Below are 15,968 nucleotides of genomic sequence, written 5' to 3'. Positions count from 1 at the left end.
TTATAAATAAGTACACTGTAGCTGTCTTCAGAAGAGGGCATCAGAACTCATTACAGATGGTTGTGAGCCACCATGTGGTTGCTGGGATTTGAACTCAGGACCTTCAGAAGAACAGTCAGTGCTCTTACCTGCTGAGCCATCTCTTCACCCCCCCCCCCCGACAATGCCCTTTCGACAGCCATACTATGGTAGACACCAGCCCCATTCATGACGAGGAATCAGACATGGAGAGAGCATGCCCAAGAGCATTCTAGGGTCACTGGAAGAAACAGTGCACTTAGCCTCTCTGTGTTCAGAGCCCAGGCAATATTGGCTGTGACAACCTTCAGTCACACTAATTCCCAGGTCACACTGACTCCCCAGGTCTTGTATCCAAGGCCACCGAACCCTGACACATGGAGGAATGAGGGAGACCCTCACTCCCATCAACCACCTGGCAGTTGGTGTGACGTCATTACCTTGCCCTGGTGAGGATTGGCCCCTGAACTAAATGTACTTCATTAAGGGAGAAGAATATATTGAGGCTTCGACCTCTGCCATACTGAGGGCTTGCCCAGGCAGGATTAGGAGAGTGGCCTCTGTATCTCTGCTGCTGGTCCAGGATAAACCTTTCAGAGACTGGAGCCTACTTGCCACCTGAGCACATACTGGGGTCAGGCAGGGTGTTGCAAACTGGCATGGTGACCTTAGTAGTGGTCCTTCATAAGCCAGTGGGCTGGAAGAGCATTTCCTGACCTCTCAGAGGAGGAAGCTGATGCTATCCGACCATATACACACCTTATCCAAAGCTGGCAGAACAGTGGAGTGGGAACTGGGGGCTGCCCTCAGTGGCAAAGACATTGCCTACCTCTGCCCTCTTGGAGCAGCAGGTGAGGCCAGTAGCCTTTTTTCAACACGCACACAGACATATGCACGCACATACATGCACACTCATGTAAATGCACACACATACACACACACACAGACAAATAGACACACATGCTGTCCCACACACACACTGCCTGCTCCACCCCGTGCTACATAGGAACCCACAGATGTCAACCTCACCCCCCCCCAAATTTCTAACCACTATGCTGTATTGTCTTCCTCACAAGACTGTCCTCTTGTCTGTCTGTCGCAGCCATGTGTGGTGGGGAGCTCTCTGCTGTGGCTGGGGTGGTGCTGTCTCCAAATTGGCCAGAGCCCTATGCAGAAGGTGAAGACTGTGTGTGGAAGATCCACGTTGGGGAGGAGAAGAGGATCTTCCTGGACATTCAGTTGTGAGTATCTGAGGCACCCTTTCCCCAGGTTCACCGCAGTAGGCAGGTGGGGAGGAACTGACTTCTGCTTTATCTGTTGTTCCAGCCAGGATTTACTAAGCATCTAGTACATACCTCGGAGCTGCAGAGTCCTAGGGTTGCTACAGCAACACAACCAGCAACGCACGAAGCGAGTGTCCCTACTCTCGTTAATTCGTTCCGCTAAAAAGACTGGTGTCCAGGAAGGGAGTACACAGACAAGCACTTCAGGTGGCAGCCTAAGGAAGGGTCATGGCCACTGGGGATTTGACATAAAGGAGGAGGGGAGGAAAGGCTTCCATAGCAAAGCTCAGCGTACAGACATGCAAGCGCCCTTTTCTTTTCTTTGTATTACTATGTGTTTACATATCTATTGTGAGTGGAGGTTAGGGTGGGATTGTCACAGCTTGGCTCGTGTGGGACAATCAAGGGACAGCTTTCAGGAGTCAGTTCTCTCCCTTTTACCTCTGGGTCCCAGGAATCAAACTTGGGTGTTAGGTTTGTCATCAGGTGCTCTTGTGCACTAAGCCACCTTGCCAGCCTACAGTTTTTGAAGGACCAAATGGCCAGGGTGGGCAGCAGTGAAGGGTGCCGTGCCGTGAACCCTGGCCATACCGTAGTTTTGTTTCTCCTTATCTGCCTTCCTCAACTAAGTGCAGATGTCCCTGTCAGTCGGGGCGTCGCCTTACTTTACCGTTCGTTCTCAGGTTTAATATGGACCTTGGACTACACTTGGTGACAGGGAAGTATTTAGTGAATGGGGACAGCTGCCCTAGGCTGCTTCCGATGTTCTCTGGGCACAACCATAATGTGCTCATCCTGAACACCTCCTGGCACCCCAGGAGGGCAACTCTGAGCCCAGAGTGAAGGTCCAGGCTCTGGGCTCTTGTATCTGATGTCCTGAGGGCAGCTTCCAAGGACTGCAGGAGGGGAGGCAGCTGAGGCTCCACAGGCTAAGAGAGCAACAGCCTCTGGTGGCCTCTCAGCCACCTCCTCCCGCTGCCCTCTGTGAGACAGAGACAGGGACAGATGGTGGTGTCTAGAGAAAAAAAATGGTTTTCTGGCAGACCCAGGTGGCCGGGAAGAGTCCAGAAACGGACGTCCCAGGGCCTCTGGCTCTCCAAGCAGCAGACGGGTCCTACAGGCCTAGTAGCCATCTTTGTCGTGTGTATTCATTGTGTGAAGTGATGGTATCTGTGTTGTTCCATCCCTACCCTGCCTTGCCCTCCCCCACTTTCTTTCAGTTCTCTCAAACAAGTTCAAGAAAGAAAGAAAGGAAGAAAGGAAGGAAGGAAGGAAGGAAGAAAGAAAGAAAGAAAGAAAGAAAGAAAGAAAGAAAGAAAGAAAGAAAGAAAGAAGGAGGGAGGGAGGGAAAGAGAGAGAGATTTGCAAATGGGAGAAAATGTAGCATTTGTCTGACTGAGTCTGGCTATCTTGTTAAATATAATGGTCTCCGATTCCACTTAATTTCATGCAAATGGCATAATTTCATTTTTCTTGAAGGCCGAATACAACTTGCTATGCAAACAAACCACATTCTCTTTACCCACGCATCTGTCCCGCATCTGTCTGCAGACATCTAAGCTAGCCACATCACTTGACCATTGTGAATTAGCAATCCCCTTGCACGTGTGAGCTCCCTGTGAAAGGCTGGCTTATGTCCTGTGGAGTCTCCCCAGAGAACCGCCTGGGGTCTTACCTTCTACTTTCAGTTTCTGGAGACCCCTGCCCCCTGCACAACAATTCCCAATATGTGGTCCTAGTGCGACCCCCACCCACAGTGACAAAGTGTTCCCCTCACCCACGTCCATATCGGCATTCGCCGTCTTGACGACAGCCAAACTGACTCTGGCAGAATGAACTTCTAATTGGTCTGTCCTTTGTGACTAAGGACATGGGACATTTTCTCATCTTTATGGGCCTGTGATCGCTTTTAGGGACCTGTCTGTTCAGTTCGTTTGCTCATTGACTTATAGGGTGATTGGAGACTGTTTATTCTTCACGGTCTCTACAGACACTAGCTATCAATCCTTGGATGTGGCTTTGGCAAAGATCAGTCACCCGACTGTCATTTCTTAGCTCTGCTGGTGGCTTCTCTCGCTTTCAAATTCCCTGCAGTCTCATCTCTTGATTCTTGATGCTGCTTCTCCCCGAGCTGTTGGACTCCCTCAGAAATCCCTGTGTGTGCCAGTGTCTCAGGGTGTTTCCTTAAATTTCCTCTAACGGTTGTAATTTCTGGTATTAAAGTGAATCTTTTGATCCACGCTGAACGTGTTTTCTGGAGAGCAGAATAGATCCATTTCTGTTATTACAAATTTCCCCAGCACCATGTGTCAAAAAAAAAAAAAAAAAAAAGAAAGAAAAGAAAGAGAAAAATTCCAGTATCTGATTTGAGCACCTTGTCAAAAATCACATGGCTGTCACTGTATGGGTTCATTTCTGGGGTCCTCCATTTTTTACCTCAGGTTCATGTGTGTTGAGACTGTTGGTGTGAGGCTGTTCCCAGAGATTGTCCTTAGCCTTCCTGCTCCAACTGAGCTAAAAGCCCCACAAATTTTGAACAACTGATCCTCCAAGGCCAGGGACAGAAGTTTGTCTCCTTTTCTTCTCAGCTGTGTGATTCAGGCCTTCTTTCTGGCTGCAGCCTCTTTGATTTTCAGTGGGGATCCCGGGATATCACTATCTGTGATTCCTGGAGGTGGGCCTTGCATGGAGAGGCAGGAGTACTGCATAGTGGCTGGGCAGCTAGGGAGCTGGGCTAAATCAGGGACGGCAGCCAGGAGGAAGCATTTTCCCACGCAAGGATGTAAAATGGAAAAAAAAAAAAAAGCAAATGAAGAGAGACAAGAGGAAAACAGTCATAGGAAGGATCAGTCACAGAGGGCATCTCGGGGATCCTCTGAACTGAAGCTTCAGACAAAAAACTCCATTCTAGAGAACTGTGGGAGCTGAGAAGATGGCTCAGTGGGGCTTACCTCACAAGTCTGAGGACCTGAGTTCAGAGCTCCTGTCCTCATGTAAACGCCAGATGGGCGTGGCAGGCAGCCCATCTGTGACCCTAGGACTAGAGAGGGAGAAATGGGATGCCCCAGGCAATCTGACTAGGCAGTGAGAGACTTTGCTTCAGTATATAAGGTGGAAGAACACACTGGACATCAATCTCTATCTTCTCCATGCACACACACACACATGTGCATACGTGTACCCATGCACATGTGAACATGCATGCACACATACACGTGCACACAGCTGTTGCCATGTTGTGATGAGTCACAAACATACAATTCTGCTTACTAGAACTTCAACCCATGGAAGTTACCGGGCAAACTCACTGAGCTGCCTCAGAGAAGGATTGACTCCCAGGTTCTTGTTGAATCCCACCCAGCTTCAAGCCCCACCCAGTAAGTTGTTGAAGGACCCCCCCATTTCTGCTTATCTTAGCCTCCTCTTTTTTGGAAGCCTCCCAAATGTGTGGTTTTGCCTGTATCAAGCCTTCTGCATCCATGGGCACCTAGCTTGGCTGAGGGTGGAAGGAAAAGGGAATCTCTCTCATCTGCCCTGCTGCACACCAAATTCTCAATTAACCTCCAGCTTGGCACCAGATCAGTTTTATGTCTATCTCAAAGCCTGTGCATGACAGAGAGGCTCAAACCATTAACTCAGAGTTCTTCCCCACAGCCAGGCCAGGGCAGCAGTGTCTGGTGGAGAATCGAAAAGGACGGGGTCCTCTCTCCTTGTTACCCAGCAGGTGAACTGAATGTTGGCACCCCTGTTTCCCTCCTCAAAGCATTTTGGGGTTGCCCTGTACAAATGTCAGAAGGAGCTTAGGGAAGAAGGAACCTCCAGTCCTGTAGGGCCAGACAGTGATGGCAGGCAGGAGGGGACACTAGGTGACACCCCAGAGACCTGGGGCTGGGGGAAGTCTCAGCTGGCTGTGGACAAGCTCCTGTGGGTCTCCAGTGTGTGAGCCTTTCCCTCTGACTGGCTCTTTCCTCACAGCTCACACTAGAGAAAGTTTTGTTATCAAGGGGGCTGGAGAGGCATCTCAGTGGGGAAAACGCTTCCTGTACAAGATCTGAGTTCAAGACCGAAGCACTTACATAAAGCCAAGTGTGACACCATGCTTCTGTAATCCCATTGTAAGAAGGGAGGCAGAGACAACCACCAGTTATCTGGACTACACTCACAATCTTCTGGGCTCCTCCAAAGGTCACTTCTCTGGGTCTGCCCTCTGCAGCACACACAGCTGGTCTTCTAGGCTCCAGCTGGCCCCATTCCATTGCTGCTGTTCTTGGTGGTCCTCCCATGGTATGGACATCTCCAAAAAATGCTGGGTCCCTGCTGCAATTGGGTTGCACCTCCACCAACAGCCTCACTGTGGCTCTCTTCAGAGGCCCCAGTCCTGCCACACAGTGCCAAGCCTCAGCTGCTCTTCAGAACCCCTTCATGCCTTCAAAACCAGCACTACTTGGTGACTCTTATAGTACCACATTCAGTTGCCAGCACAAGGTACAACCTTGGCAGCTTCTGGATTACAAGTTCTGTGGTGCTGACCCTGAAAAAACCATTCCCAGAAGATTTCACCTCAGCGATGCTTCTTAATGACAGCTGGTTCTTCAATTGATGAGCAGCATCCGTTTTCCCACTGAAGCAAAGGTTTAACTTTATTGTTTCTTGTCTCTTGTTAACCAAGCGCCAGCTAGCCAGGCAGCACAGATTCTTCACACAAAAACACCTAGTCTTTGCTTCCCTCTGAAACCTTATAGACCAGGCCTTCATCGTCTACACTGCCCTCAACCGGTCTCATCTTCCAAGCTCCTGCAGAACAGCTCACTGCGCTCTCAACACTCAGTGGCTTTTCTAGTGCAAGGTTCCAAAGTCCTTCCTCAACTGTTCCTAAAACACATGGTCAGGTCTGTCACAGCAGTACCCCATTATCCTGATGCCAAATCTGTCTTAGGGTTTCTAGTGCTGGGATAAAATACCAGGATCAAAGAAACTTGTGCAAAAAAAGGTTTATTTGGCTTACGTTTCCATTCATCACTGAAAGAAGTTAGGGCAGGAACTCAAGCAAGGCAGGAACCTGGAGGCAGGAGCTGATGCAAAAGCCATGGAGGGGTGCTGCTTACTGGCTTGCTCCCCATAGCTTACTCAGCCTGCTTTCTTATAGAACCCAGAACCACCAGCCCACGGGTGGCCCCGCCCACAATGAGCAGAGCCCTGCCCTATCAATCACTAATTAAGAAAGTGCTCTACAGGCTCGCCTACAGACCAATTGTGTGGAGGCGTTTTTTCACAATTGAGGTTCCTTCCTTTTTGATAGCTCTAGCTTGTGTCAAGTTGACACAAAACCAGCCAGCACAGGGAATAAGAAAGCTCTCCATAGATACCCTGCTAGAGCTCCCCTGTGTGACATGAGGGTAAAGAACCTGGCTGCACGTTGCGCGTGTCCTGAGACGTTGTGTGAGGCCAGAATGAAGCATGGTGGGCTCTAGGTATGGCCGGCCGAGGCTTGTGGCTGCTGTCTGAGTCTGCAGTGAGAAAGAGCCTAAGTTGAGCAGAGTGACAAGAAGTTTGTGAGGTTTGGAGCTGCTGAAAGGACCGGGCCTTTCAGAAACCACCGGTTCCACACAGGATGACAGGACAGGCACTGGGAGGATACTGGAAGTGCCAAGACCATGGAGCATCTGCCAAGGAAAGGTGCAGACACAGAGAAGAGGCAGACCAAGAGAGGATGCAGGAGCTGCAGGCAATAGAACTGGAGGAGAGGGGCATACCCAAGGTTATTCCATCATGAACCCCAGATGCCTAACATGAAGCTGAAGGGTTTGGTGTTTCCCCGGCTGGGTTTGTCTTCCAGCTATTTGGAGTGATGCATTCACTCTGCCATCGTGTGGCAGAAATACAGAATTTGCCTTTTGACTTTAGCTCACAGCTTGAGAACTATTTAAAGACCCTGGCGACCTTTGGCATTGGGTTGAGTGCATTTCGAGCAGAGACTTCCGTGGACACCATATGGGTCTCAGGGATGGAACGCTATGGAGTGGTTGTGAGATGGCCTCCGCAGATCTATGTGTTTGATTATCTAGTTCCCGACTAGGTAAATATTGTGGAGCCCTTTAGGAAGTGGAGCCTACCTGGAGAAAGTTAGCCCTGGGGGAAGGGGTCAGGTTTTGAGATTATTACAGTCAGCCCCACTTCCTGTCCACACTCTACTATTTCCTGAGTTCGGACGCAGTGTGACGGGATGATTCAAGTTTATGCTGCTGTGCTTCCTGGTCAAGACAGACTGTGTCCCTTGAGGCAAAACCACATACCCATAGACCCACACGCCCACACTCCCTTGAGTAGTTTCTTGTCAGAATGTGATCACAGCCAACTGACACACTGTGGAAGCCCATAGGCAGATTGGGGACCTCATTTAACAAAACAGAAAGTGGTCAAGACCCAACCCTGGACCTCACTGGATCATGGACTAAGCAAGTGGCTACCCTGTGTGGGCTATGTGTTATTATTATTTTACAGTCCAGCTCCATTGCCAGCTGATTTCCGAGTGCCTTAAAGCTGCATATATAAATGGGCTTGCCTCTCCACTGAAATTAGCCATTTGACGGATGAATCATTCGTATGCCATGTATATAATTCATATTTAAATAAGTGCATAAGCTTCTGCATTCTACCATATGTCTGCCTGCCTAAATCAGCTTGCACATGCCTCTTGATCAACCCTTTGAGGGCAGAATATCTACGTGAGGGTCTAACACTTGTCTGGAGGGAGTAAAGGGTTGGCTGATCATTTCTTTCTGTGTACACTGTGGGAGGCAAACTCCAGTTGCATAGTTACAAACCCCATCTCCCCATATCCAGGCTCCAGACCATCCCCTCCCCACCCCACCCCATTTTCCTATCTTTCAGAGTGCTTCTAAAATAACTTCCAAAACGCAGCACAGATGGGGGTTACTTGCCAAAAATACAGGCACCCAGATTAACAGGGTTCACATCGGCTCTGTTAGTTACTCTTAACAGCAACCCATGAAACAAAGTTAATCACCGACAAGGGATATAAAATAAATGAGCTAAAATAACAATGCAGGGTGCTCCCCAGAGAGCAGACAACATTTTCTTAAGGAGGAAGGCCTGACATCTGAGCAGACTACATTGTGTCTGTGACAATGTGGGGACTGGAGATGCCACCATTGCGAGCAGTGAGACCGGTCCTTATGGTGTTGCTTGTAGCTGTTTGATCCCATTTTCTGACACATAGGCCTCAAGGTTATCCGATGCCACACTTCTTGGAGACACAGGCCTGTGGCTTTCTCAGAGAATGGTGTAATCTGCGAGTTAAGAGCCTAGGCTCACTGGGCGGTGGTGGCGCACACCTTTAGTCTCAGCATTTGGAAGCCAGAGGCAGGTTGACTTCAAGGCTAGCCTAGTCTACAGACCTGGTCTACAGGCTACACAGGGAAACCCCGTCTTGGAAGATAAGGAGAAAGAAAAAAAAAAGATGCCAGGCTCAGCACAGGCAGACATACTTGCCTTGAGCCCTGTGGCTTGCGTAGGTAGCTTCTTCTACTTGACCTCCAGTTTGTCTGTCTGCAAAGTGTAAACAGTCCTCCAGTGTGGGAAGTGGTGTGAGTGTTTATCCTGTCACAGGAAGCATTGTTTCTCTGAAGCTTGGTGTGGTATCCGGAATGGTTTGCAGCTGTCCAGTGGGGCTGGCTGCTCCAATGAAGGCCCCGAGGACGACTGAGGACAGTGTGAATGCTGAGAGCTCAGGGATGACACACGGACGTGCCTGGGGCCAAATTGGACAAGACTTGAAGATGCGGTGTACACAATGCACAGGGTTCCTGATGTGCCAGTTAACCAGTAACTTTCAGGGCCAAGAAAAATGGGAGTTCAAGCCCCCAGGGAAGTGTTGAAACACTCTCTGAGAAAGCATGGCTCCTAGAGGCTGCCATAGGACCAGGTGATGGGGGCCACTTCCGGTGCTGAAACGGGAAAATTCAGTTAGGGTCCCACCTTAGTTTGGATTATACTATTGCCGTGGCAGTGAAACGCCATGGCCAAAAGCCAGTTGGGGGGGGGGAGGATTCATTCTGTTCATGTGTCCACATTGAGGTTCATCACGGAAGGAAGCTGGGGACCGGAGCTCAAGCAGGGTGGGAACTGGAGGCAAGAACTGATGCAGAGGCCATGCTTCCTACTGGCTTTTGGTTCTTTCCTGCTCAACTCTGACCAGTAGACCAGGCATACACAGCAGTAAACACTACACAGGGAGTTGGAAGGAGATGGCAGGGGGTGGGGGACAATTGTCCATCAGTTTCAAACACATCACTTGGCCACCAGATGGACCTTGTGGCCTCTAGCTGGGGAAACCAACGTGCCGCTCCCTCTTAGACCCTCCAGGTACCCTGTGCCCAGTGAGATGGACAGCCAACACTGAAACTCTGATCTAAAGTCCTTGCCTGTCACACCCCTTCTACCTTCCTTCCTGCTGTCTGTGCCCTCTGGCCCTTGTCTGTGCCCTCTGACCCTTGTCTGTGCCCTCTGACCCTCACCGTCATGTTTCATCTTGAATAACCCCAAATAGGCTTTTGTTTCAGGTGGTTGAAGGCTGGCAGGTCACGTGATACCGAGCAGTGCCTCGCCCTGCCCTTGTCTCTGCACCTCATGAAGACTCAGCCCAGTGTGGTGGCTTTGGGGAGATTCTGGTCAGTCCTCCTCATGCCCACCAGTTTCCTCCATGCTACCCTCAAGGCAGCCTCTCCCAGTAGCAGCTGTCTGTCTGTCTGCCTTGCAAATGTCTTAGGATATAAGTCCTGGATTCCTGTCCCCTGAACATTTCCAAGTAACAGGGAGCCCCGAGAGTCCTACTATGTTGGATTTGTGGAGTTGTCACCTTCCCTGCACATAGTAGGTGCTCAATAATTATGAGAGAGCCAGGTAGAGTCTCTTGAGCTCCAAGCACCACAGGCATCAAGCATCTAGTGCTCCTGCAACAGCAGGGTGAGGCTCAAGTGAGCAGTGGAGACTGGTCGGTCCTGCCTGAATTGGACTTCATGGTCACAAGCTCCAGGCAGGAGGAGATCAGGCTGGCTTCCTTCCTTTATCCCTTAGCAATCTACACATAGTAGCCAAGACTTGAACGGTGCAAGCAGTTTTCATGTTAAGTCTCCCAAGATTTATTTGTTCTACATAAAAAGAAAGAGCTGTGTGCTTGGATAACGATAAACAGACTTTTATTTTGAATAATCATAGATTGGCTTCTTTTTTTTTTTCAATAACGTTGCTTAAGAACAGAACATTTCACATGCAAGTTAACTCTGTAAGCCAAAGGTATGTTCAGCAATTCATTTTTTGGCACAGTTTTAAATGAGTTCATGTTATATCAGCTAAGTAAAAGCTAAAATTCTACAATGTAAGGCTGAGGCTTTTTGCCTGGAGCAACGCCCAGGACTCGAAGAGCTGACTGTAATTTGTCACACAGGAGCACAAGGCCCAAACAGGGGACCATACTCTATACCACGCCCCACAGCTCTGTAAACAATCTGGCCTCAACTGGACACAAATGCAAAGAACCCAGTTCCCCAAATGCCACTCTGTGCCCACCTAAGACACCGATGCTCCTACTGTGAGATGGGCTGACTGTGTGCAAGGTGCCTGTTACAAATGCACCCTGTCATCATGAGGGCCACACTAGAGCAGGAACTGAGCACCAAAGTCTGCAACAGGGAGCACGGGAGGTATTGGGAGCACGGGAGGCACTGGGAGCACGGGAGGCACTGGGAGCACAGGAGGTATAGGGAGCACGGGAGGTACAGGGAGCACAGGAGGTACTGGGAGCACGGGAGGTACTGGGAGCACGGGAGCTATAGCTTCTGAAGAACAAAGCTTCCCAATGCAGGGAAGCTTTCAGTTAGGATAGCCCTTCGGTCTACTGTGTGGGAGCCAAGCCTGAGAGACAGGCCAGCCCAGGACCCGTCTGCCCCTCTGAGAAGCTCAGCTCTCTGTCCCCCTGGTGCCTCTGTCCTCTGCATTATCAGATAGCATCTTCATTCTCTGTGTAGTGCCCCAGCTTCAGCTCCAGTCTGCTTTCTGGGACGTGGCAGCCATTTCTTAGGATTGGCTTTCTGCCTGGCACCCAGTAGACGGTCCAGTGCTGGGTGCTCCCACTGCTGCCTGTGGTGCTCCCACTGCTGCCTGCGATGCTCCCGCTCCTGCCGGCGGTGCTCCCGCTGCTGCAGGCGCTCCCTCCCCCGGGCCAGAGCCTCCAGGTACCACTGCTGCTCTTTCCACCGCTGTTTTCTCCGTTCCAGCTTCTCCCTCTGATCCTCCAGGTTGCAGAACTCCCAATCCAGCTGCTGGAGCTCCATTCGCAGCTGCCTATTCCGAGCATTGAGGTTGTGGCAGAAGTCCTCGTAAGCCTGTTTGGCCGCAGTGTCCCAGGCCTTGGTCTTCTTCTTTAGCTCCCTGGTGATGTCCTCTCCAGACTCCAGCAGGTTCAGATCCTCCACTTGCTTCGCCAAGGCGGCCCTTTCCTTCAGGAACTGAAGGTGTGCCTCACGGTCCAGGAAGGGGATGTCAGCTACTATGCTGGCTTTTTCCAGCTCTAAGGCTTCTAACTCCCAGTCCTGGCTCTCCTTTATGTGTGCGATGGGCGCCAGAGCCTTCAGCTTCTTCTTCAAGCTGGCCTCGAGCTTTTTGTTCTCCATCAGCTGCTTCTGGAGACTTCCGGTGCAGGAGGTGAAGGTAGAGACCATCTCTCGCCTCCTGTCCTTGATCTCCTGATACTGCTGGATGTAATCTTTCCACAGGGAGTCATACTTCTCCTGGGTTTCCTGGTTTTTCTTCATCAGGAATTCCAAGAAGGGCTTGTTCTCTGCTTCCTCGGAAGACTTTTCATTCTGAAGCTCCCTTGTGTCCCTCAGCAACACCGCCCTCCGAAACTTAGCAGCTTCCTTCTCCTGCTCCAGCTGATTCATGACCACCAGGGTCCTCCTCCTCACCTTCTTCTCCAGCCGTGTCATTGACTCTGGTTTCAGGTAGCTGTTGAGAATGGTCACGTAAGGAGCCTCTGAAAGGCAGCCTGGAAAATCTGAGGGATCGTTGAACTCGCTGTGGCTGCTTTCCTGATTTTTGAGGCTGATGCTAACCTCCGAGGAACAGGAGCTTACATCTGTGAGCTTTCTGTCGAGATATGGGAATTCTACATGGTATGAATCCTCTCCCATTGCCTTCTGTTCCTTGCAGACTAGCTCTGGCCATCTCACCCTGACGTCATACAAGGCCCTTTTCCTGCTCAGGACAGTCCGGTAGCTGGGTGTCAGGAAATCAGTCTCTTCAAGCTGAGCAGGGATTGCAGAGGGTATCGAAGTCTTGGCTCCTTCTCTCTGGGGAAAGATGGTAGCACGTCTGCCCTTAGTGTTCCACTTTGGGTAACTTTGACCTTGGGATTCCATAGTCCCTTCACCTCTTAAGGGCGGTGCTCTTCACGGATCCCACTGCCGGATGCTCTGCACCTTCTGCAGGCTACAGTAGTTCCAGCTGGCCATTGTCCCGGTCCCTAAAGCCACCACTTTCCCTACATTGCCCCAGCTCTAGCACAGCCGACCACCTTTGTCCAAGTCCTGGAACCAAGTGGGTTCTCTGCACAATGATGGCTCAGAATGTGGAATGTTCTGGGAGTCTAATTCTTTGGCCTGTGTGAGCTGGCAGGGGAGGGAGGGTACCGAGTGTGGAGTCTGGGCACAGTCTGGGTTCCTTTAAGCATGAGCGTTCTCCTGATGAGAAGGGTGGGGCTTGCATGGGCAGCTACCTCAGTTTCCCAGGAAGGGAGAGCCACCTCAAAATTATATCCTGCACAGCCACGTCAGTGCTACAGTTACAGTGTTGAGAAGTGTGCCCCGAGCGTGGAGTAAATGGCCTAGGAAAGGACTTGGAGGAAAACCTCCCACACACAGCAGCTGCGCAGAGCGGAGGACCCCTCCCCCAAAGCATGGCCCTCACACTGGCTGGCTCTCCCTGCCAGGAAGGGCAGTTGAAGAAGCCCTTCCCCCGGGTGGGGTGGGGGGGGGGGTTCTTGGCTTGTGGCACAGGGGGTTTCAATGCTTCCTGGCCAGGAGATCCATGGGAGCAACAGGAAGCAGGGAGAGGTGTCCGTCAGTCTGGAGACGCGCCAGGAGGCTTCTGGGATAGATGGGCCATGCATAGTTGATGTCCTGTGTGCCACCAATGACCTCATCTCTCGCCCTGCTCCGGAGCTTGGGTATCAGTTCAGCCCAGCTGTGGGTCTGCTGTGGGTGCAGACAGCAACTCGGTGCCCGGGAAATGTGAAAAGGGGGTGAAGAAAGAGGAAAGACACAGAGGAGAAGCCGCAGGAAAGAGAAGGACTAGACAGACACCCTTAGTCCCAGCACTGGGAGGTGCTAGCATAGGCCTGCAGGTAGATAGATCCCTGTGAGTTTGGGGACAGCCTGACTTCTAGAGCTGCTTCCAGGGCTACACAGTGAAACCTGGTCTCAAAAGAAAAAAAGAGAGATATGGAAGAAACCTGGGATGCTGTCTTTCAGCGATGGATGCAAGCACAGGCTTCTGTGACCTCTGACCTCCCCCTCTGCGTCATCAACCATTTGCCAGGCCCTCAGACCCAGTTTAGACCGGAAATGGTGATCTCTCCAGGACTGTTCTTTTAGCTCAAGACTGCTTTAGGGTAGAGGCAGTCCGTGTGGTTCCATATAAATTTTAGGACTTTAGTTTCTATTTTCGTGAAAATCGTCATGGGGATTTTGATGGGGATGGCAGGAAGTCTGTACATTTTAGTAGCACAGTCACTTTCACAAAATTAATTGAAATATTAAGCATGGGATTTCTTTTCATTTTTTTGTGACTTTCCAGTCTTTTTTTTTTTTTTTTTTTTCAGAGACGCAAAGTTCGTTATAGAAGCTTTTCAGCGCCTTGGTTGGGCTTATTCCTAGACATTTCAAAGTGGTTGTGAATGGGGGCGTTTCCATGATCTTTTCCTCATTTTTTTTTTTATTAGCAGCATACAGAAGGCTGACTTCGTAAGTTGATTCTTGTATCCTGCCACTTTGCCACAAGCACTCATTCCTTTCAGTTTCTAGAGGTTTTTCTGACGGAATTTTTGTGGTCTCTTGCGTATACTATGTATCATCTGGGAATAGAGATAATCTGTTGCTATCCCTTGAATTCTGTTGTATCCCTTTAATTTCCTTCTGTTGTCTTATTGTTCTGAATAGTGTTTCCAGTGCTAAAAGAGTGAAGACAGCGGCATCCTTAGCTCATTACTAGTTTTAATGTAATCTCTTAAAGATTATTTGTCTCCATTTGGGATGGTGTTAGTAGTGGGTTCTTTTTATTAATCTTTTTATTCATTTGTATTTCAAATGATATCCCCCTTTCCCTGTTACCCCTTCCATAACCACTCTATCCCATCCTTCCTCTCCTCCCTCCCCTTTGCTCCTATGAGGGGGCTCCTCCACCCACTCCCCCCTCACCACTCTAGCATCCCTCTACGCTGGGGCATCAGTCCTCCACAGGGCCAAGGGCCTCCCCTCCTTTTGACATCAGATAAGGCCATTCTCTACTACATATGTATCTGGAGCCATGGATCCTTCCATGTATACTCTTTGGTTGGTGGTTTAGGTCCTGGGAGCCCTGGGTGGTCCGGTTAGTTGATATTGTTCTTCTTATGGGGTTGTGATCCCCTTCAGTTCCTTCAGTCCTTCCGCTAGCTCTTCCATTGGGGTCCCAGTGGGTTTGTTGTATACAACATTTATCTCTTCTTTCTAGGACATCCACCATGAAGGTGTGTTGGATTTGTCAAAGGTCTATTGTGGACATTTGATATTTCGCCCATTGGTATGATTTATTACACTTAATTGATCTCTGTAGGTGGAGCCCACACCTCTAGGATTAAGTCAACTTGATCGTGGTGGATAATCTTTCTTATATACGCCTATATTCAGTTTGCAAGTGTTTTGCTGAGGGTTTTGGCATCTGTGTTCAGGAATACCAGCTTCTTTTCTCCTTTTTGCTGTGCCTTTACCTGGCTTTAGAATTAGAGTAATCTTGGCTCCATAGGAAGAATTTGAGGGCACTCCTTCAGATTCTTTTCTTAAAATAAATAAATAAATAAACATTGCTGACAGATCTTTTTATCTGAGTCTGGACTTCTACTGATTAGAGGCTTTTCCTTGCTGCTCCAATCTCCTTTGTTATGGGTCTGTTGATCCCTTCTTGGCTTAACTTCTGTAGTTCGGATGAACCCAGAAATCATCCAAACTCCACGTGTTTTCTAACCTTTAATGGATTCCCTCATGGTATTTTGAATTTCTTTGGTGTCTGTTGCAATGTTCACCTGCTTGTTTCTGATTCTATACATTTGGGTCCTCTCCTTTTGGTTAGTTGGGGAAGGGTCTGTCAATCTTGTTTATCTTCTCAAAGAACCAGCGTCTAGATTCATGGATTCTTTGTACTGTTTTCTTTCTATTTCATTGATTTCTGCTCTGTTTTTTTTTGTTTGTTTGTTTTGTTTTGTTTTGTTTTTTGGTTTTTCGAGACAGGGTTTCTCTGTGTAGCCTTGGCTGTCCTGACACTCACTTTGTAGACCAGGCTGGCCTCGAACTCAGAAATCCGCCTGCCTCTGCCTCCCAAGTGCTGGGATTAAAG

General features: G+C 49.6%; 2 protein-coding genes across 5 annotated transcripts in view; one reads left to right on the top strand and one right to left on the bottom strand.

The window, feature by feature from the left end:
* The window catches only part of Sez6l (seizure related 6 homolog like), a 164,103-nt gene that overhangs the window by 121,712 nt on the left and 26,423 nt on the right, over positions 1-15,968 (top strand). For all 4 annotated transcript variants that reach the window (XM_021162293.1, XM_029477897.1, XM_021162294.2 and 1 more), the window contains one exon: positions 1,121-1,259. In XM_021162293.1, coding sequence (XP_021017952.1) covers positions 1,121-1,259 — 139 coding nt within the window. The remainder of the gene's footprint in view (positions 1-1,120; positions 1,260-15,968) is intronic.
* Positions 11,002-12,741, bottom strand: LOC110294230 (coiled-coil domain-containing protein 121-like). Its single transcript, XM_021162297.2, has one exon. It carries the CDS (start codon positions 12,737-12,739, stop codon positions 11,333-11,335), a length of 1,407 nt encoding a protein of 468 aa, XP_021017956.1. The 5' UTR covers positions 12,740-12,741; the 3' UTR covers positions 11,002-11,332.

The sequence above is a fragment of the Mus caroli genome, chromosome 5 (genome assembly GCF_900094665.2).
Source record: "Mus caroli chromosome 5, CAROLI_EIJ_v1.1, whole genome shotgun sequence".
NCBI lineage: Eukaryota > Metazoa > Chordata > Mammalia > Rodentia > Muridae > Mus > Mus caroli.
Note: the sequence above shows the minus strand (reverse complement) of the source record. Positions and strands in the feature narration are given on the sequence as shown.